Source organism: Lactuca sativa, chromosome 2 (genome assembly GCF_002870075.4).
Source record: "Lactuca sativa cultivar Salinas chromosome 2, Lsat_Salinas_v11, whole genome shotgun sequence".
Classification (NCBI taxonomy): Eukaryota; Viridiplantae; Streptophyta; class Magnoliopsida; order Asterales; family Asteraceae; genus Lactuca; species Lactuca sativa.
In genome coordinates this window covers 38,222,400-38,246,113 of record NC_056624.2, presented here as the reverse complement: position 1 = coordinate 38,246,113, position 23,714 = coordinate 38,222,400, and the positions used below count along the sequence as shown (strand labels likewise).

General features: G+C 31.1%; 1 protein-coding gene across 1 annotated transcript; it reads left to right on the top strand.

The window, feature by feature from the left end:
* Positions 1-9,460: 9,460 nt before the first annotated feature.
* On the top strand, positions 9,461-13,962 carry LOC111886500 (uncharacterized). The gene is given in 11 exon segments (XM_052768299.1): positions 9,461-10,142; positions 10,303-10,333; positions 10,335-10,388; positions 10,705-10,842; positions 10,844-10,924; positions 10,927-11,004; positions 11,496-11,534; positions 11,537-11,668; positions 12,041-12,094; positions 12,696-12,842; positions 13,227-13,962. Coding segments are annotated over 11 exon segments (1,332 nt in total). The 5' UTR covers positions 9,461-9,942; the 3' UTR covers positions 13,605-13,962.
* Positions 13,963-23,714: the final 9,752 nt, after the last annotated feature.

Below are 23,714 nucleotides of genomic sequence, written 5' to 3'. Positions count from 1 at the left end.
AGTAAAGAAAGTACACACCACCATATATAAATATATTTGAAAAGTTTACATAATTGTGGGTGTTACATGTTTGCAAAAGACATCAAATACAATACGGTGATCCAAAATATGTTACTAACGCCAGCGCGTTAGTCTTCAAAAGTAGTTGCTACCTGGTCTAGCGGTTTCCTGAGAATACAAGTTATTTCAAAGAAAAAGTGTCAACATTTAAGTTGGTGAGTTTATAAGTGGTGTTTTGAGAAAATGTATGCCATTCAAAAGTGCGTGTATGTTTTCCAGAAAATCCCTTATTTTCTATTTGATGTATGAAATGAGTTTGAAAGATCGTTGTATGTACTATATGTATTTGAACCAAGAAATCCCTTATTTTCCTAAAAGTGAAATGCAGTCTTATTGTTAAGTAAAACTAGTTGTGGAAGTGTTTGTCCTGAGTTTTTGATCATGCCGATAATACCCTAGAATATAGTTATTACCCCCCAAGCATGATTGAGTTAAGTATTACTACGCGCATGAGTCATTGTTTCCGCGTGTTGTGAGTTCCTCATAACCATACTAGACGCAGTACCTAATGTTGACATTTGTCACCCCTAATGACGGACTGTAGCTAACAGTCAGGGTGCGGAGTTGTCAGCCCCGTATAGATCTATACACACTTGTCACGCTCTCCCTCCTAGAGACTCTGGTTATAGGTGGGGACTTTCGTTTGGTACAAACAAAGCCATATGACATCACATGATTGCTAACAACAAGTTCACGAGTAATATGATGAAAATCGTTTGTATGAAATGATTTCGTTTTTTACCGTGTTACAAAAATGTGATGATGAGTTGAGTTTTCTTTTAAAAGCATCATGTTATATTTGAAATGGTTAACCTTGATATGATGTAGTATTCAAACGTATAAATAAAACATATTTCTATTTATAAAACATATTGTATCCCAAGAGGGTAAAGTTGTGTTGTGAGGTGTTTTGCATTGATAAAAACTTCATAAGATAGTTAAAACAACAGTATGAAAAGTATAGCAAAAGATCAATGTTTCACACAATTTTAGTCATGTGTTTACTTGTATTCCCCCCCTTAAAAGTGTTACAAAAGCATTTAAAAATCATTTAATGTGTGGTTGTAGGGGTATGAACTCACTTGATTGAAGTGGTTGATTTGAAGTAGTCGAGAGGAGAATCGAGCAGAACTTCGACAGGAAGAGTTGGAAACGCGGGAAAATATCGGGATTCTCGGGAATCTCGAGAACAAAAAACCTTCCTTCGGGACTTGAAGGTGAAAACCGGGGCTTTGGGAGGGTCTCGGGGGCTTAAACGCAGAGTTTCAGCGCGAGAAAGAAAAGAACTGAATAATGGAACTCGGAGCCCTTAAAATCTACTTATAGGGGCATTTTTGGGGTGTGCCACGTCGTGGAAAGTGATGGTCACGTCGTGGGGAGTCAAACCTATCCTCTTCCATTGATCGGACGCCCTCAGTCACTTGCCGGGTCGCGGCAAGCTTGTGCCACGTCGTGGGGCCAGACAGCCTCGGATTTTGGACCCCGAAGTTGTAAAATCCATAACTTTCGCATACGAGCTCCGTTTTCGACGTTCTTTATATGCACGCGTAGCTAAAAATATGATCTACAACTCTCGTTTAGACTTCATTGGAAAATTTTGAATTTATTTTGAATTATTTATTTTTAACGGGCCGGGACACGAAAAGTCCGTTAAAAATCCATAACTTCTTCATCCTATGTCCGTTTTCGTCAGAATTTTCGCCGTTGCGCTACTAATGTTGAGACCTTCGATTCTCATTTAGGTTGTTTTGGTTAAAAGTATCTCGAGCTCTATTTCGAGTTTTTAGCTGTCTACTGTTATACCCGAATCTTGGAAAAATCATAACTTCCTCATACGAAGTCAGATTTGGACGTTCTTTTTATGTACGCTCACGGTTTGATGTTATCTATAACTTTCATTTAGATACTTAAGGCTAAAAACTATTGTATTGAAATTTCGCATTTTTCGTTTAATCGGTGTTGCCGGTTTTGTCGGGAATTTTAGAATGGTTATAACTTCCTCGTTATAACTCGGATTTTTGTGTTCTTTATATGTATGAAAACCTTGTTACGATATTTACCACTTAGTATACTCAATTACGGTTTATAAAAGTTTAAATTTTGACCTGAATTTTGCTGTTGTTACATTGAAAAAGATCACAATTGTCAAGGTTTTAAAGTCTTACTCAGCGGGGAAGTTTGTCAATGTTCAATTCAAAGTGACTCAAGGCTCCGAAGGCTCGGTTCACAGCTTCACCCTTGTTGATCTGCTGAACCTGAATCCCCATGACTGGATACTCCTCAACAACATTCTTCTGTCAAATCCTAAGGAGTATCAGCCAAGAATTGATCATGTCAAGCGTATGCTTGTTTGCTACATACACGGAGTGGCGAAGATGGACCAAGAGATTGCCTCGGCCATTCACAAACGAACTACAATCAAAGCTATAGGCAAGTCTGGCAATGTCAACACTATGGTCAAAGGGAAGATTGATACGGTTTACCAAACTGTTATGTTCCTCAAGGGCGATGGTCAGAAATGTCTGTTCGCTCTTGTTGACAAACACCTCTTCTCAACATCATGCCTGGAGCATATCTTAGAAATCATCCAGATGTGTGATCAGAACAGTGCTGCTGATAAGAAATTATTCACTAACATGTTGAGGTGGTACTTACAGTTTCGACAGACACTTCTTGCAATAATTCCTCATCTGTTTAAATTTGTAAAGACAGTGAAGCCCACACAAAAGAAATGATCTCTTGCCTCATTTGACGCAAAGGGGGAGATTGTTGGGGTTAATAGATTGCGTCATGGGCTCGGTCCTTAGCTCAATTTTGATTGCCGGTATTGGGCCTGTCCAACCATGCATGTTTTGTACTAGGGTTTAGTATATAAGCTGCATGCATGCAGTCTTAGTCAGGATCACTTTTATTATTGTGTTCATTCTAAGTTTTGTAAACCCTAGCTCGCCTCTACAGCGACAGTTCTTTATCGAGCTCTGCTGAGGCCTGACTTTATTTTGAATCATAAGCATACATTTGATTCCATCATGTGTTTACTTTCATACTGTTTTTGACTTATTCGATTTCTATAATCATACCTGTGAAAGATCTAATCGATCTAGAGTTTTTGTTCTCATCGCAAATTTTTCATTCTTGTTTGATATTTGTTATATATATATATATATATATATATATATATATATATATATATATATATATATATATATATATATAACAAATATCAAATAAGAGTGAAAAATTTGATAGGAAGGTAAGAAAATTTTTATATACATTATTTTTACTAAACAAACAAAATTATTTATTAGATGATTTAGAAGAACAAATTTCCAAAAAAACATGTTGATAATTCATTTTTAAATAAATCAAGAAAAATTTTTATTTTTATAACAATTTTAGTGAATATTAAGAAAACTATCGTAAAAATGAATTAACGATATGTTTTTAGGGGAAAAAATTTATGATTCATATTATTTTTTATTCATCTAATAACTTATTTGTTTTGTTTTCCAAAAAATATGTCAAAAAAATTCTTATCTTCCTTCCAAAAATAATTTCTTATGTAATCTCTCTCTCTCTCTCTCTCTCTCTCTCTCTCTATATATATATATATATATATATATATATATATATATATATATATATATATATATATATATATATATATCTGTGTGTGTGAGAGAGAGAGAGAGAATAAGTATGTATTTGTTAACAAATGATTATTCATATGAATATGATGATTGCCGGCGAACGTGGTGTCAGTGGCTAGTGGCTGGTAGTAGTTGTGGCGGTGGTTATGGTGGCATGGTTCATGGTATCAGCTTTGGCGTGCATGGTGGCGGAGGTACAACGGTGGTGGTAGCAACCATGATAATGGTGCTGGTGGTGATAGTAACGACGTCACAGGTGGTGGTGGTGGTACAGGCGGTGAAAGTGGCGGTTAGTAAGTGGCAGAAAAGAAGAGAAGTGGTGGATTCATATGTGACGTGTAGCACCTGGTTCCAGGTATGTATTTTAATCTAAGTATTTTTGCATTTTTAGCTGGAACTCAGCGAGTTGTAGGCCCGACTCTCCGAGTAGAGACGAGATATTGAGCACATTTAAGTTGGCGACTCGACGAGTCCGCTAGTCTGGATAAAACCTTAATTTCAAAGGTTTGCACCCTATTTAAACATCTTTTTGGGCCTCATAACGGCCCCATTACGTCCACAACACCCCTCACGAAGCCCTAACCCTTATTTTAGTAATTTGAGTGCTTTTGCTGCAATTCCTTGAAGTTTTGGAGAAAAGAAAAAGGTAGATCAAGAGGAGAGGAACAAGATCCAGAATCTTTGTGCCATTTTAGAGCTTCTAGAGGTATTAGACTCGAAACCCTCTCTATTCCTTCATTATTATCTCCTTAAGAGCTTAAGATAGTCATTTTAAGGCCTCTTGTAGTCTTGATCTTTGGGTAATAAGCTTATTGTGTTAAGGACCTTCAGATCTAGGCATGATTGAGCTCTAGGAGCTCGGATATATTGCCTTTATGAGCCTAACTTGTGTATAAGTCCTAGATCTACTCTTCTAGTCCTTGTTAAGCCTCTTATTTCCCTGTTGATGCATGAATACACGTAAAGTTGGAAACTTTACGTGTAAAACCTACCCTAAGAACCCAGATCTATGAATGGAATGCATTGGATTCAGGCATAATCGAGTATATAGTAATTTCATGCATGCGACTCGGTGAGTCGTTCTTCGGACTCGGCGAGTCGAGTGGCGAGTCCCCGATTTTCCCCTTTTGAGTGACGCTAAGTGGGATCAGTGAGCTATAAGTGGACTCAGTGAGTCGGAAGCCAGCCTTAGTAATGGAGGGACTCGGTGAGTCAATGCCCTGAGTCGGCGAGTCTAAGGCAATCTTCTTGCCTCATGAACAGACTTTACGAGTTGTTCATACAACTCGGCGAGTCACGGACCAAAGTGTTCATCGGATGAAGATGAACTCGACGAGTTGTTCATACAACTCGGTGAGTCGGGTCAATTGGAAGTTGACTTTGACTTTGACTTTTGACTTGGTCAGGGGTAAAATGATCATTTTAGCCTAAGGACAGTTACCAGTGTTTGGTTGAGTGTTTCGTGGGAATTATAGCCGGAGGATTTCCGAAGCAACAGCAGCAGACAGACAGTTTCCGTGCAGATCAGCAGCTACTTCAAGGTGAGTTACCTTTCAGTAGTGGTGGGTCTACAGCCACAATGTCGGCCACCAGTAGGAGTTGTGTTTTAGATGATTGTCTTTGTGATATCATCTAGTTTTGCTACTACCTAATATGGTATATGCTAGCTTGATGTGTTATAGTAGTAGTGTTCGGTTGTTAGGACCGAAGGGTAGTCAGACATCCCAGATACGTCTGACAGTATGTGATGTCATGATTATATGCTAGCATGATCTGAGATATGTGTTAGGGGTAGTAGGAGGGGAACAGTCCCCAAGTTCGGTTGTTAGTGTTGGATTAATGTCTAAGTCCATAACTATAATTAGTAAGACTTGACCCGACCCGACATGGTCCATTTGGGTTGAATGACATCATGCATTTGGATAGACTATAATGAGAGAAATAACACTTAAGGATTATTAATATATTGTAAGTTCTAATATATTAATAAGATTATTTAATTAGTATTGATCAAGAATTAATTTAGAATTAATTAAGCGATCAAAAGAAGACTAATTAAATATATGGGTTGATTGTGTAAATCATCCATACTTGTATAGTGGGCTAATGCTCCATGGATTATCAAGTTGGGCTAAAACCCATAGGATGCTCCATGGATGCTCCATAGTGTATTTGAACCCATGGATCCAAGGAAATGGAAACCATAACAATTAGGGTTTACCCTAAGTGTGACACTATATAAAGATTATATTGTTGGGAAAAATCGGCCATTATGTACAAGAGAGAAGGGCTAGCTGATTTCAAGTGTTCTATATTTCTCTCAAGGTTATTCCAAAAGCAATTGATGTTGTGTGAACCACTTGAGGTGTCACACTTGGGGCACTAGGCACTCAAGCTTCATGAAGACTTTCTACATTAAAGAGGTTTGTAATTCTAACTTGTCATATTCATATGAATCAACGATATTATGCTAGTTAGGATGAATACTTTGGAAAGTTCATATTTGCATGTATAATAGAGAAAACATAGATCCAAGGTATTTAGGGTTGCATGTACACTTAGGAGTGTTAGAATGCTCATAACCCAACAGTTAGGACCAAAGGGTAGTCAGACACTCCAGATATATCTGATAGTATGTTAGGTTATGATATGTGATAGTAGTAGTTGTAGGGGTGAAACAGTCCCCGAGGTTCGGTTATTAGGAACGAAGGGTGGTCGGCACCCCAGAATGGCCGCTCGGGTAGGTCGGCACCCCAGAATGGCCGTACCGGGTAGGTCGGGCACCCCAAAAATGCCTGACAAGTATGGTATGTTATATGATTGTACTTTATGTTATATGATTGTATGGTATGTGGTATGTTGGGGAAAGTCACTAAGCTTTTTGCTTACAATTTTCAGCTTGGTTTCAGGTACCTCTTCATCAAAGGGGAAGGAGTTGGCGCGGTAGCGATACATCATACACATACACTATTTTCCGCCTTACAAGATTGTTCTGGGATTTGTACCCTGATATTCAGTTGATTTCGTATTTTGGTTTTTCAAACATGATATATGATTGTGGAATGATTTGATCAGACAATGTTTTATTTACAAAAGCTTTCCAAAATATTGATTAAAAATGAAATTTTTGGACATCAAAATTGGGTTGTTACATGACTGTACATAAATTTATATTCATGGATTCATATGCGATACCACGGACGATTTTGCAGTAAGATAGAAATGAGTAACTCATTTCTTGTTCTCAACTTATATATATATATATATATATATATATATATATATATATATATATATATATATATATATATATATATATATAGAGAGAGAGAGAGAGAGAGAGAGAGAGGTTCTTTTGAAAACAAAAAGATTTGTGAGGACTTGTGAAGTCGTAATTAGTTAATCTTTTTTTGACACTAAAAATATTAATCTTCTTCAAATGGTATGGCTAAGCCATAGGCTAAAAATAAAAAAGATTTGATGATTTTTTTTTGTATGATTGCTGATGAGCTTAATCAACAGTTGTACGGACTGCTGATTGTGCATTTATGCAAGTTTTTTTTGAGTCCATATATAACTTAGACACATCATTTGGAGAAGATTGATGTTTTTTTTTGCCAAATAGTAATATATATATATATATATATATATATATATATATATATATATATATATATATATATATATATATATCATACATACTTATAAAGCTAGCATTTTTCCTTGAACCTTATGCATTTGAAACCCCCATAAAAATTTGCAAACACCTCATGCATTTGAAACCTCTTATTTTAATAAATACCACTCAAAAGTCACTTAATAATAATTAACAATTCAAAGGTTTTATAACTTATATAACATATTTAATAAATAATTAATGGATACTCTACTATAAAAATGTTAATCTTTTTTAGTAGACACACAAATACAAATCACATACAAAATTCACAAAGAAAACAAGTTTAAAGTTTTTTGTATTGGTTTGAGGGCTTTGAACAATTTTTCGAGTCATGTTATTATGTTGAAGTTTTTAATTTGTAAGTTTGGTATATACTAATTCTTTTTTGAATTTTCGTGATTTAAGTATTCTTTTAAGAATATCATTGTATGTTATGGTTGAAATTTTAATGTAAATTAGATTAGATTCATGTTATCGACCATACGTTATGGAAGGTGATATATATATATATATATATATATATATATATATATATATATATATATATATATATATATATATATATATATATATCTATATATATATATATATATATATATATATATATATATATATATATATAATATTTAATTAACTATTGTATACATGTTTGAATGTTCATATTGCTTCAAAACAATAATTAATTAAAAATCATGGATATGCCATACTATCCAGATTATCCATGTAAGCATTTTTTTAAAATGCAAATTGTCTATCTTATCACTTTTTTAGTATATGTTTAACATTTTAATAATAGTAATAAGTGTTTTTTAAAAGTTTCTTTCACTTATTAATTATAACATGTTTAAAATTAATAAGCAATAATTATAAATAATAAACTCAAATTACATGGATATGTCATATTATCCATGCAAGACTCTTTTGAAATGCAAATTGTCTATCTTAGTACTTTATTATTTAGTGTATGTTTCATATTTTAATAATAATATTAAGTGTTTCCTAAAAGTTTTCATTAACTTATTATTAATAATAAGTGGTTTAAAATTAATAAATAACAATTTTAAATGATAATAACATAAAACTATAAATTACATTTAGCTATAAATAAATTGTATTTTAAATGAACATCATTATTGAAATTAGAAAATGATCGCATAAGTAAAAATATAATTAATAAATAATAATAATTCTTAAATATAATACTAAATAGATAATTATATTTAATTCTATTAATGAGGAATGTGGGTTGATATCAATGAATATTATTATTCAAAATAATATATATATATATATATATATATATATATATATATATATATATATATATATATATATATATATATATATATATATATATAAATTAGTGTAAAAATATTATCTTAAAGTTAATGACAATAACATAACCATTTTAAACATATATTTTTCAATATTTTAACAATATATTTTTAATCTTCGTCGCGCAACGTGCGAGAATTCGTCTACTATACTAATAAAAGAGTAGCTCTTTTGCCATGTGTCACCATATTAGACATTTTAATTAATGTGTTGTCACTTGTCAATCTATTTGTTTTCCATTTTAAATTTATTAGATCTCCTCATTAATGTGACTATATTTTAAACTTTAAATTTTAAATTTTAAATTATTGTTTTCATTAAATCACAAATAAAAAATATCTAATATATTATAAAAATTAATTTTATATATTTATTTGAATCAATGATTATAATTTCACATAACTAATAAAAAATATCTCTTAAATTAATAACTTATTTAAAATAAATTATTAATAATTTTGAGTTTTTTATTATAAAAGTTTAATTAATTTTATAACCGAGGTTCCCACGGGTTATAAACCAGTATATATATATATATATATATATATATATATATATATATATATATATATATATATATATATATATATATATATATATATATATATATATATATATATATATATATATCTCGGTTGTTTCGATTTTTGAGAATATTAAATTACAAATGATATACATCCTACGCAAGGTTTGCTTGTGATGATATAAAAAAGGAAACATTAATGGCAAATGTAGAGAGGTGGATAGAAGCAGATGCTAGTATTTAAGTATTGTAAGCTTAAATATAAATGGTGGGTAGGTCTGTGTTTTAATTACACCCAATTAATTTCCCTTTCTCTTACTTTCTTTTTTAACAATTTGGTGCATGCCATTAATTTCCTTTTCATTCAAAGATTCATCATAATGACAATTACATTAACTCACACACTCAAATGCACACACAGATACAGGTTTTATGAGGTTCTCAGGAGTACAATCATGATAATTGTTTGAGCTGTGTGCTGATCTGCGCCAAACCAACCCCCCTTTCTTTGCATTTACACACAACCCACATACTGTCGTTTTCCAAGTTTCTTTCTTCTTTCTTTCTTCTTCAACCTTATACATAAGAGGTTCTTGGCCCTTAAACTTTTTGTCATTTTTTCCAGTAAAAGCTCTTATTCCAGAGAGAGAAAATTAGGGCTCTTGTTCTTGCTTTCTGGGCATTGCTTTGAGTTCATGAAAAAATGGTTATTAGATTCAGCAATCTGCATTCAAGACTTGTATTTGTGCTTCTTTTCTTTGTTCTTTTCTGCAATAATGGTAGATCTGTTTTGGGTATTGAATTACACGAAGTATAGAAAAGTAGGAAACTTGAGACTTGCAAGGATTCACAAGCATTTGGATAACCTGAACAAGCCTCCGTTTTATCCATTCAGGTAATTAATCCCGCATTAACCACTTGTACTTTCATTTTTGCCATTATGCATGGAAAATGTGTACATGTAGGTATCTTCAACAATTGCATTAATCGCATGTACAATGACCATTAAAGATGAACCTCACTTATAAATACGTCTGCGTTTAATTTTCTTAGAGCCCAGATGGAGATATTATTGATTGTGTTCATAAAAAGAAAACAACCAGCATTCGATCACCCCCTCCTCAAAACTCACAAAATCCAGGTATAATTCACACTTCTATATGCTTCGTAGCTTCTACATTATTACACAATTAATAAAATCTTGTACATCTACTTCCATTATAAAAATCCCATCTTTCTCTTGTTCATATTGTTTTAAATTTGTACACTTTATGCCTAAAATGCAACATTTTACTAGATATAGACCTTATGGGGTCGGCTTTTGTCATCAAACGTTTCAACATTCAACTACCAACAACCTTTTAATATCATCCATAAATGGAGTAATTTAATTTTATCATTCTTGTATCATATTTAGATACAAAAATCAATTATTGAATATTTCAATTTATGCAGAGAGTGCCACCAAAAAATGCCAACGGTGAAATCAATGGTGAAAAACACAGGAGGAAGATCCTAGTGGCAAATCTGCAAATATTAGTCAAAATGAAGGGTATATAAGAAGAGATGCTTGGCAAATGTGGCACCAAAATGGTAAAAAAGTGTCCCAAAGGGACAGTTCCGGTGCGACGGAGCACGGTGCACGATGTTCTGAGATCAAATTTCCTTATATGATTTTGGCAAAAAAACGACGTAGTAATGCACCACTTGCGAGACGTGCTGATGCACCTGATGTGGTTAGTGGAAACGGCCATGAGGTAAATATATATTTGTACATCAATATTGATATAAAACTGAATATATAATATAAATAATCGATGTTAATTATAAAAATACAACTTAATCCAACTGTTAACCAGATTTTATATAAAGTTGACCATATGCCTATGGGAAGCTTCCACGTGAATACGTTTATTAAACGCTACTCAAAGAAAAAGCTTTGCATAAACTCCAAGTAAACCACTTCCTTACAACAATAAGCAGTTGACTTTATATTCCATTTCACATGGTACTTTCGTACAAATATATAAGATAACATTTTAAAATTAATTATCAACTTTGTAAAATTTGATGAAATGTTGCCTTAATTTCTTTTCGTATCAAGCTGTTGTACAAATTTATACATGAAGACACTTGATTTTTTTATAGCTATAAAAGATATGGAATTAGGTGCTATTTTTATAGTTTTGGAGATTGTAAATTATATGGATTAGTAGTTAATTAATGGTGGGTATTTCGCTTGTGATAGCATGCAATAGCATACACAGGAACATCAAGTGAGATTTACCGGGGCAAAAAGCGACAATAAACGTGTGGGACCCAAAGATAGAAGTGATTAATGAGTTCAGTCTTTCCCAGATTTGGGTTCTTTCCGGGTCTTTCGATGGCTCTGATCTCAATAGCATTGAAGCTGGCTGGCAGGTACGTACACCCCCCTTCTATACTTCTTTTATATTTCCAAAATGTGTATGTGGTGTGTCACTGTGTGTATTTGTGTGTGTGAGTGTGTGTTTGACATCGAAAGAATGGAGTTATTACTTTGTCAACCCCATTGAAGTTTGGGTTAGTGTCGTTATCGAGTTTTAATATTTTAATAATGGTGGAAGTTATTTTAAATGAATCTTGAAGTTGAAACCAATGATTTTTAAATTACAACGACATGAAATGGTTACATGTATTGATTTTAATTTTAGTGACACCTAAAGTATGTATATTTGTCAAACTTTTTATTTTGTTTTATAACATAAATCGATGTAATGCAATATCTAAAGCCTTGATTCTTCTACTAGTCAGGTCAGTCCGGAACTTTATGGTGACAGTAGACCTCGATTATTCACTTATTGGACGGTAATATCTCTCTCTCTCTCTCTCTCTCTCTCTCTCTCTCTCTCTCTCTCTCTCTCTCTCTCTTCTCTCTCTCCTCTCTCTCTCTCTCTCTCTCTCTCTCTCTCTCTCTCTCTCTCTCTCTCTCTCTCTCTCTCTCTCTCTCTCTCTCTCTCTCTCATATATATTTTTTACAATTTTTCATATTTTAACCATAGGTAATATGGTTAAATATTTAAAATGGTTAAAATAAAAATTTAACCATATTATTGATAAAGAGTCAAATAGGAATAAATATGGGGTGAATTGGATGGACTACATATTGGGCTCGTGGTGCTTGATGGTATGGCAACACATTTAAGAATAATATTTACGATCCCAAACAACTCCATGTTCTTCCTTTAAAGTTTTTGGTGGTCCGAATTTTCATTTACTAACTATACCCGAATAATAAGATATTGTAGCACGAAAATGACCCTTTACAATAAGTGTACATTTCAATTATTATTTTCTTGGAGCTCATGAATATTATTGACTACTTTGATTATAGTTGTACTCAAATTCTCTTAATACAAATATGTTAACTAGAGTTCGAACTAAATCTTTTCATATTCGACATGTACAGAGTGATGCATATCAAGCAACCGGATGTTACAACTTGTTATGTTCAGGATTCATACAGACCAATAGCCGAATCGCTATTGGTGCTGCTATTTCCCCGCTATCTGAATTCGAAGGAAGCCAATTTGACGTTACCATAGTCATTTGGAAGGTAACATTTTACAATATTTTTACGAATAATATCTCTAAAAGAATAATTTTTTATTAATTCGAGAAAACAAAGAAATTGAGAAAAAAGAATCACACATAACTAATAGTAAACATTTCATTTCATTCCAAATCAAAAATTGAAATTGACTTTCAAATTTCAAGTTTATATGCACAAACCAAAAAAAATAAGTTAAACTATATATTAAACATGGTATCTTTTAATTTCTTTTCTTCTTAGACATGAAAAATAATTCAATCCCATACCACCCAAAGAGTAGTCAAAATTAAAAAACCTTCTTGCAAACAAGATCTCCTCTTACTATTAAAACATTTTTACATAATGATTATTTATGGTTTAACATATAATGTTTTTTACAAATGGTAGGATCCAAAACTTGGGAATTGGTGGATGGGGTTCGGAGAGAACACACTAGTAGGGTATTGGCCTGCAGAGCTATTCACACATCTTGCTGATCGAGCAACAATGGTGGAATGGGGAGGTGAGGTCGTGAATTCACGAGCAAATGGTGAACACACATCCACTGGAATGGGGTCGGGTCATTTTGCAGAAGATGGGTTTGGAAAAGCAAGCTATTTTCGAAACCTAGAGATAGTTGATTCAGATAACAGTCTCATCTCAGCTCATGATATATCGACTCTAGCCGAGAACAACAATTGTTATAACATTAAAAGCTCTAGCAGCAGTCAATGGGGCACTTACTTTTACTATGGTGGGCCTGGAAGAAATGATCAATGCCGATGACACTCACAAAGTCACAATATCTTTTTATTTTAGTTTTATTCTTTTTTTTTTTTTTTTTTTGGAAAAATCTACAAGTGTTAAAATTTTATTGTGTTAAGAGTGAGGTTACATTCTTCTACCAATCATCTTAAAACATATTTCATGGAAACTGAAAGATAGACAATTGTGGTATATTTCCCATAAAGATACTTTTAGGAGAATCGGTAGAAGGGTATAACATTACTCTATGTATGTGATATTTCAACTGTTGATTATGTTGATTCTAGTATTGTTGGTAGTTATTTCCAAACAACCGTGTAAGAATTTGTATGTAATGAATAAGATTTTATGTCAATAAACAACTATGGAAATAATAAAATTCTTAGTTAATGACAGGTTAATTAGTTTGATATTTTTAGGGGCTTATACTATATTAAAAATACTAGGTGTGAGACTCATGTATTACATATATTTAATTAAAAAAAATAAATATGAAATTTTAACAATTTGAGAAGTTTGAATTTATAAGAAAAATAAGAATAATTTTGAATTATTAAAATTAATAAGACTTTAATCTATTGAATACATTACATATATAAACTTTTTTTAATAAATACTTTACATATATATTACCTTACATATTAAATGTGAAATTTTAATTTAATAAAATGAAAAATACAATAAAATGACAAGTGGAAAATAGAAAATTTAAAAATTCTAGAAAAATGTCATGTGTCCAAATAAAGGAGAAGATGACATGTGCTAAAAAAACATTCATTTATTATAGTAGATATATCATGCATTGTCTCCTATCTTTTATTAATATAAATATTTATACCCACTAACTTTATGACACGTGTCATCATTTCACCATTCAATTTAATTTATTTGATATATTTCTAATATACTCTATGTGAAATAATTAAGTAAATATGGAATGGTAACACATGTTATAATATTAGTGTGTAGGAATATTTATAAACATAAAATGTATGAGGTAATTGAATTTCCCATCTCATTGATATCGATGAAATCATATCTTATTTTAGTTCTGTATATATCATGTCCTTATTCATGTACATGTATTGTATTATATATTCAATAAAATCGTCTCCATAATTTGTGGTGATATTATTACATCTTACATGGTATCTTCCTTAGTTAAAATCATGTTTCTCATAAACAAGCCAAGCATATAGACATTGATTATCATTTGTTCGAGAACTTGTTTCTTTTGGGAAGTTATATACTTGTTTTTGTTCCAACCAAGCTTCAACTGGCGGATATCTTCACCAAAAGTCTTCCATGTCCACTCTTTGAACAATTTCGTATGCAGTTACGTGTTGCAGCTCCGCTGATTCGCTTGAAGGGGGGTATTAACAGTATATCTCACTGATATCAACAAAATCATATCTTATATTAGTTTTGTATATATCCTTTCCTTATTCATGTACATGTATTTTATTATAGATTCAATAAAATCGTCTCTACAATTTCTGGTGATATTATTACATCTTACATACTATCATTTATTGGACATATTGTTGATATTTGTTGAACAAGGCAGACTAGTTCGCTTGATCGTTTGAGCTAATTTTTGAAAGAAAAGCAAATTAAGTACACATAAAGCAACCATTTATTTGTAAGGAAAAAATTAGGATATTGGAAAGGGGATGCTAGTATTTACAAAAGAGAATAGTGCGTATGAACAATAAACCAAGAAAAATTAAATGAACATCCAAGGTTTTTTTTCCCACTTGTCATACTTTTATTGAATTTTTCAAATATCATTTCGTGGTTATTTTGAATTAATTTTTTTCCACATGTCATTTTATAAGTTTTTTTTTTTATTTTATTAAATTTCACATAATATTTTAATATAATAATTGCAATAAATCTGTAATAAATGAATATCAAATTTGTTAATTAACTTAACTTTTAATTTAAAAATTCTCAAAATTAAAGTTTGTTAATTTTTTTATTTATTTAAATTATTTGTTTAAATATAATAGATAAAAAATATTTCTATTACGATAATTCATTATTTTTCTTATTTTTCTTGTAAATTCAAAATTCTCAAATATTTTGACTTTTATATATATATTTTTAAATTAAGTCATGTAATACATAGATCTCGCAAGTAGTAAATAATTAGTAAAGCTTCAAACCCACCCATGCCATTCCCTTACTTATAAGGGCATCATTTGTATGATAACCGATTTAGGAACTAAATAGTTATATACAAATGGTTTTAATCGGCCAAAGCAACCAATTTGATTCTCCAAAACGTGCATCAGACTCTAGCTAGTAATAACATACCATTAATAAACTAGACCATAACCAATGATTGAAAGTACACCCAATAATCGACAATATGTAATTGGATGTACAATATATGTTGCCCTTGATTTAGGTTCTAAGCAAGCAATGTCAAGAAGGGTACAAATTAATATAAATACTTGTCCCATATCAAAAATAAAACTTAATACCAAAAATTTAGTAATTATGCATATACGCTTGATTAAGGCTATCATCTTGAGATTATCTTGCTAATTAGAAAACATCGTTCTATCCTGCAAAAATATTTTTGCTTAAGAACATCTTTTTTGTGATGGTTCCAAACATATGCTATTTTGTTACATGATGCTCGTTTGCATTTAATATTCTAAACATTTGTATATATCATATTAGAATCGAAAAAAATTAAGTATATATGGTTATATTCCGCCAAAATAACGTATTCCATGCCCTAACCCATGCAGCGGACTCCAACTACATATCGATAGTAACAACATAGCATGGCTAAAAAAAGTACCAAGATCAATGATTAAATGTACAATCTATAATCGGCAGTACATAATATATCATATTAGAATCGAAAAAAATTAAATATACATGGTTATACTCCGCCAAAGCAACCTATTTCAGGCCCTAACCCATATATCATACTCCAACTACATATCGATAGTAATAGCATATCATAACTAAAAAAGACCATGATCAATGATTGAATGTACAATCTATAATCAACAATACATAATTTGATGTACAATATGTTGCCCATGATTCACGTTCTAAGCAAGCAATGTCAAGCAAGGTAAATGAACATAAATACTCGTCCTATATTAAACATAAAACTCATAAAGTTACACAAAACTTACAAATCATGCATGCATTTGATTCAGACTATTAACTTATGGTTAACTTGCAAACTTGACAATGGAGTTCCATCCCACAACCCCAAACTTGATTATTTTTTTAAGATTTTCAAAATTTGACAATTTTCTTCTTAAAACACATATTTCTGTTGAACATTTACCATGTTATATATATATATATATATATATATATATATATATATATATATATATATATATATATATATATATATATATATATATGTGTGTGTGTGTGTGTGTGTTACAAATGAAAACTATGTAAAAGGAATATAATGGTAAAATTTATAAAAATTTTCAACATAAATCACATTAGGAGTTTAATTTTAAGAAATTAGGATGACTACAATGCATATATGATATAAAACGACATGCAGTAGTACAAAATTCGGCATTATTCACATAAAAAACTCATCATTATAGATATTTTATGTCGGGTTTTTTTCCATTCAACGTGAGAGGAAAGGTCGCGTTATTCAAGATATAATTATGTTGTCATTCAATTATGTTAAGTATAACCCAAGAAACCCGTTATTATATGTTAAAGCCATCATTATATGGTATGATGTTTTTATAGATATACTAGGTGTGAGACCCGTATATTATACGAGTTGATTTAAAAAAAAAAATAAACATTAAATTAAAGTGAAAATATAAAATATTTTTTAATGTACAACTTTAAAATAAGAAAGTAAAAATGTATTTAGTGTAATTTAATATCATATATATATGATATTTAATACTTTACATATATAAGTATATAACTTTAATTTTAGAAATTGAAAAAAATAAAAAATTGACAAGTGGATAATATTTATTTCAAAAATATCATAAAATGACAAGTGTCAAAACTCATGAGAGATTGACACGTGGCAAAAAAACCTTCATTTATTAAGGAGGATGATTTATCTTATTTTGATAATCGTCATTAATAATACACCTATAGTGATGTGTTTTTTCCTTTTGAGAGATAAATGTTTACTTATAGTAACCGTTTATAAATATTATCATGACTATTGTTGATTTTTGGTGATACAAATATAATTAAGTTATCAACATAAGTTATTTTTACTAACATGTTTAATGGTTTATCATTAAAATTGATTACATACACCGATAGATAAAAAGTTAACACGTCACTAAAAATGATTTATACTAATGTGTTATTTTTTTATTATGATTATTGATAACTTTTGCTAATATATTTAATATTATATTGTGAATATCGTGTATATTTATTCATTTACTAGGCAATTAAATAGTGATCATAAAATATGTAGTGATAAAGAACATGGTTTGACATGCGGAATTAAAACTTGCACAATTGAACATGGTGATTTGGGTGATCAAGAGATGTATTGATTGTATATGGTGTTACAAAAAGGATCTAGATCTAGACTACACAAATAACACACACTTACACACTCACTTTTACATCTCTCAAGCACACATCTACAAGTGGTATGAACCCACTATTTATAGAGGTGTTTACATGTCTCTCTCTCACTCTCTATCTCTCATTTGTCACAAGGCTAATACTCCACATGTAAGTGGGTTTTACAAAAGTCAAACATTACAAAGTCATTCATGGAAAACTTTGTACCCTAACATTCTCCCCCTCAAAGTTAGGAATGAATGACCCACTTCAAATCTTCCAAAGTCGAGCAACTACGCGGTTCGAGCCTCAAAGGTGACACATGTTGAAACGAACTTCAATCTTCAATTCTTCCACGATTCTTCAATTTGGGCTCTAGGATGTGAGACCATATAATCCGAGCAGCAACGAATGATTAACTTCAAATAATCACCCCAAAAGTTGCGCATAAAAACACACCCCAAAAATCTTGAATAATTCCAAACCCATTTCGAATACATCACTTCCGAACTTCCAATTGCATCATCTCGTAGGCTTCAAAACTTCAAGATCACTTCGGTCTTCAAATCCGCGTAATATGAAAAATTCAAGTTCGAATTTCCATATAAAACTTCTCCCTCTTTTTATAATCGAAATTTGATTATAAAACTCCAAGGAAAAAGAACGTGCTCTATTCGGAATTTTTTTGTATCAAAACCCCCCCTTAACATGTGGCATAAACATTGTGCTTCAATTCGGAAAATTCAAAAAATATTGAATTTTTAGCTTCGTTCACGGATCGCCTTTGACAAAATTTCTCAAAAATGGGTAGAAATTGTCAATTTCAAAATTCTGCAGTGACCCATTGCGCCAAAAACCGCCAAATATGCGAAACACATTCTCATTTGCGAAACTGGGTAAAATGTGTAAATTCGCACAAACTGCATTTACCAGATTTGAAAATATTCCCATTTCTCAAAACTTTTACCCCAAATGCGAAACTGGGTAAAATTTATCATCTTGTGAAGACTGCAGGGATGCAAAATGGAAATTCTGCATTTTTGTCATTTTATAACCCCATTTGCAAAGTTGGACCAATTGTGTCATTTCGTGAAAAGATCAGGGACCCAATTCGAAAATATTTGTTTTCTTCTTCAATTCACATTTTACAGTGAAATACTTCGCATTTTCCAGATTCTTTGCACATCTACAAACCATGAATACTTCGCATCTTTAACCCATCTAACCAAATGCGAACTGAATTTCAACCTTAATCACCTTCGCATCTTTAACCCAATTAACCAAATGCGAACTCATGTTTGAAACCCAGATGCGAACTCGATTTTGATCTCATATGCGAACCGTTCTTGACCTCAAATGCGAACTCAACAGAAATCAATAAAAAAAAAATTTATTATTCGCATTTCAACAATCGAACTTGCGAACTCAGTTTATCAATCTTAGATGCAAATGAAACACTTTTATACCAACCCAATCATCAAATGCGAACATTATTGACCTTATTTGCAAACTGCTTTTGAGACACAGACGCGAACTTGCACAAATCAAATTCGCAATTATCGACATCAGAAAATGCGAATCTAAAATCGATTAGCCCAAATTCCATTTTTCTTGACTTCGCATCGATCATCTGTTCTTCAATGGATCCAAGTTTTCATCGATTCCAATCCTTCCAAGAACAAATGCAGACTCCAACATCATCGATATCGCATCCCAGTTCCAAAACGAAACCAAAATTATCGACAACACGGTTGAGTTCATATCCTTCCCCAACCATCGACTCCCAAAATTAGCAATCGACATATATCATCTGTTCGTTCTTCAGTAACATCTTTTTAACAAAAATACGATCGTGACTCCAAAATCGAATTCTCCTTGAAAGTCAACTCAAGCCATCACCTTGTTTATTCACGAATCGTAAATCTAGTGACGAATTCCAAAATTTTCAACTCATCTTTGACTTTTCGAATTTTTCAGTTAACAAACACAAATCGAAAACTTTTCAAAGCAAATTTAGATCAAACTCGCTATTTGAACAGTTCTTCGCTGTTGTTTATAATGTTCTTGATCAAGATTTATAAAAGCTCAAAATTAATTTCTGATTTCCATGTTTAGATATGAACAAATCTGATTTCATCACATATACATCATTTGAAATCGATATCTAAACTTATATTATCAATCAATAACAACTGATTATTAGAGAAGAAAGAATGAAATCGGAACTCAAGAATAATCGACAAATGAATCAATCTGTGAAAGAGCACCAACGAAGAACAGAAATAGACTTTAGATCAAATGTACAACTCTTTTAAGTGTATCACAAGAACTAGTGATCAACGAACAATACCACTTGAACCAATTTAATCAGATTGTTAGGCTCGATTAAAAGATATCAGATTAAAACAAATGTATGGACTCAAAAAATAATGAACAGTAACCATTTCAATTTTGGGCTCAATGAAATCGGACATGAACAGTAGACGAACGTTAATATTTTGGGCTTTTAAATTTTGATCGTATGAACATTAACGATTCTAGATATTAGATCATAAAATGAATTTTGATCTTAAATCTCAATTCAAAAGAACATTTGCAAGTTAAAATCAAATCAAACAAACAAATAAGATTGGATCGGGCTTGATCAACGAAAAAATTATTGGATCACAACAAATGAGTTTTTCAATAAAATTTAGATCCAACGAGTCAAATGATCACAAATAAAAAACGCAACGCACGAATTCAATAAAATTAAGAGAGATCATAGAGAGACTCACCAAAATAGTTCCAATTGCGACAAAAGTTGCCAAACCGAGAATCGTTCTTCAAAAATCACCTTGATCTTGAAGACCCGCTCTAATACCAATTGTAGTGACAAAGAACATGGTTTGGCATGCAGAATTAAAGCTTGCACAATTGAACATGGTGATTTGGGTGATCAAGAGATGTATTGATTGTATATGGTGTTACAAAAAGGATCTAGATCTAGACTACATAAATAACACACACCTACACACTCACTTTTACATCTCTCAAGCACACATCTACAAGTGGTATGAACCCACTATTTATAAAGGTGTTTACATGTCTCTCTCTCACTCTCTATCTCTTATGTGTCACAAGGCTAATACTCCACATGCAAGTGGGTTTTACAAAAGTCAAACATTACAAAGTCATTCATGGAAAGCTTTGTACCCTAACAAAATACTTATAGTGATATGGATTTCCTCTAGAGTGATAACTGTTACTTATAGTCATCATTTATAAATATTATTATGACAATTATTGACTTTTGGAGACACAAATGTAATTAAATTGTCAGCATAAGTTACATTTACTAATATGTTTATTGGTTTCTCATTACTATTGTTTACATACACCGATAAATTTAACCCGTCAAAAAAATGATGTATATAAGCACTAATACATTTTATTATTATTTATATTGTAGAATTGTTTTTTTTTTAATTTATTTAGAAATATTGGTCACCTTTCATTACTATGATACACAAAAATGAAAATATAAACTATAATGTAATAAAAACAATTTTTTAATAATATTAATCATATAAAGTTATTACATCAAAAAACATACATACAATGATATAAACAAAATAAATTAAACTATACTTTTTTTTGTTAGGAGTACTATTGTTATAAGTTGTTGCACTCCTTAGATTGGTTACTAAATAATAACTCTTAGGTTGTTTTTTCTTAGGCTCTCTTTTCTTGAGATTTTGTATTTCATAATCTGCTTCAACTATACGTACATCTGGATCATAAACAAAAATAGGTGTAAACATTTATTGAAGCAAATATACATTGTTAATGTATGTAATAAACTAATAAAAAATCGTTTTAAGGTCAAAAATTGAAGAATAAAAGCTTCAAAAGTCAAATATGGAAATTAATTTGGGACGGAGTTAGTATTAATATAACTCATGCAACTAAAGTACCTTAGGATTAAGAGTTATAAGATTTTTTTCCAAGCCACAAAAGAACCCATTGCATCCAAAAATGTTACCGGAACTTTGTTATCTTCGTTTTTACACAGGCGGACAACTTTATTTCTTCATCCACAGAAACTCTACAGTAATTAGTCGTCAGTGACTTTCTATGTAGTTTCTGCTTTTCATCAATAGAATAGTTGACATAACCCTTCGCATCGACATTGATAAGATTACACACTAACTGTAAGCATTTTATTCTCTCTTTCTTTCTTTCTCTCTCTCTCTCTCTCTCTCTCTCTATATATATATATATATATATATATATATATATATATAGTTTAACTGACATGTGAATAAGTATGTAAACATGTCGAATATTGTTGCTCCTCAAACATAGATGCAACATTTTCTTCAACATCATTTAATCTTTCCAAAACACATATTACATATTTACTTAATATAATATTCATCTAATCTAAATAACTAGAGAGAATCACTTAAAATGGAACTTCGACACCTTATATATATATATATATATATATATATATATATATATATATATATATATATATATATATATATATAGAGAAATCTCCAGAAAAGTCCTAAAATTTTAGTCTAATTTATGATAAATTCCTAAACTAAATATTGTTTATAGAAAAGTACAGAATACCGATTAAAAATTCAAAAAAACCATTTTCGGCCGGTTTCGCAGATTTAGCCGGTATTCTATCTTTTTGCGTTAGTTTGCTTAAAATTTTGGGACTTTTCCGGAAACTACCTAATAACCAAAATATTAGGACTTTTCTGAGAATTAACATGGAATTAATGGATATTATTATTTACAAATCATTTATAAACATAAAAAATATTTTTATTATAAAAAAAGAAATACACTTGTTGCTAATTCTCTAGGAATAAATTGGTGGTCTAAGTACTCCTCTATTACTTATTGACCACCTTAAACTCTCTACGTTCCTCCTATGTATTGTTGTAGGTATGATGGTGAGATGTACTCAGTGAGTGTTCCCTTAATGTTGGTGTTCCTCTTATGTTGTTTAACCTAACTACCACCCAATATCTATACCTCACACGGTAACAACCATAGGCTAACACACGTCTATCAAATGTGAAAAAGTGAATCATGAATGATAGTTTATATGCAAACAAGCATAGGGTGATTATCTATTTAAATTGTGATTCAAATTTTATTTTTCACTGTGTGTGTAATTTGATGGTTGTTACCGAATAATGTATGGAGGTTAGGTGGTATTTAAGTTAAAGAACATAATGAAAGATCTATATGTTCAAGAATCATTATGTAATGATATTTTATATTAACATGTGATCGTATAGTGTCACACCTAATAAAAAGTAGACAATTATTGATTGTGTATTAATAAATAATATCAACTCTTTTATTTAATTGAAGAAACGTACATAGTACATCTCACTATGACACCCACAACGATACATAGGAGGAACATAAGGAGTTTGAAGTGGTCAATAAACAATAGACCTAGTCAACCATTCTATTCCTAGAAATTAGAAACAAATGTATTTCCTTTGTTTAGAATAAAAAATATTTGTTATTAATAATATCCATTAATTCCATAGTAATTTTCAGAAA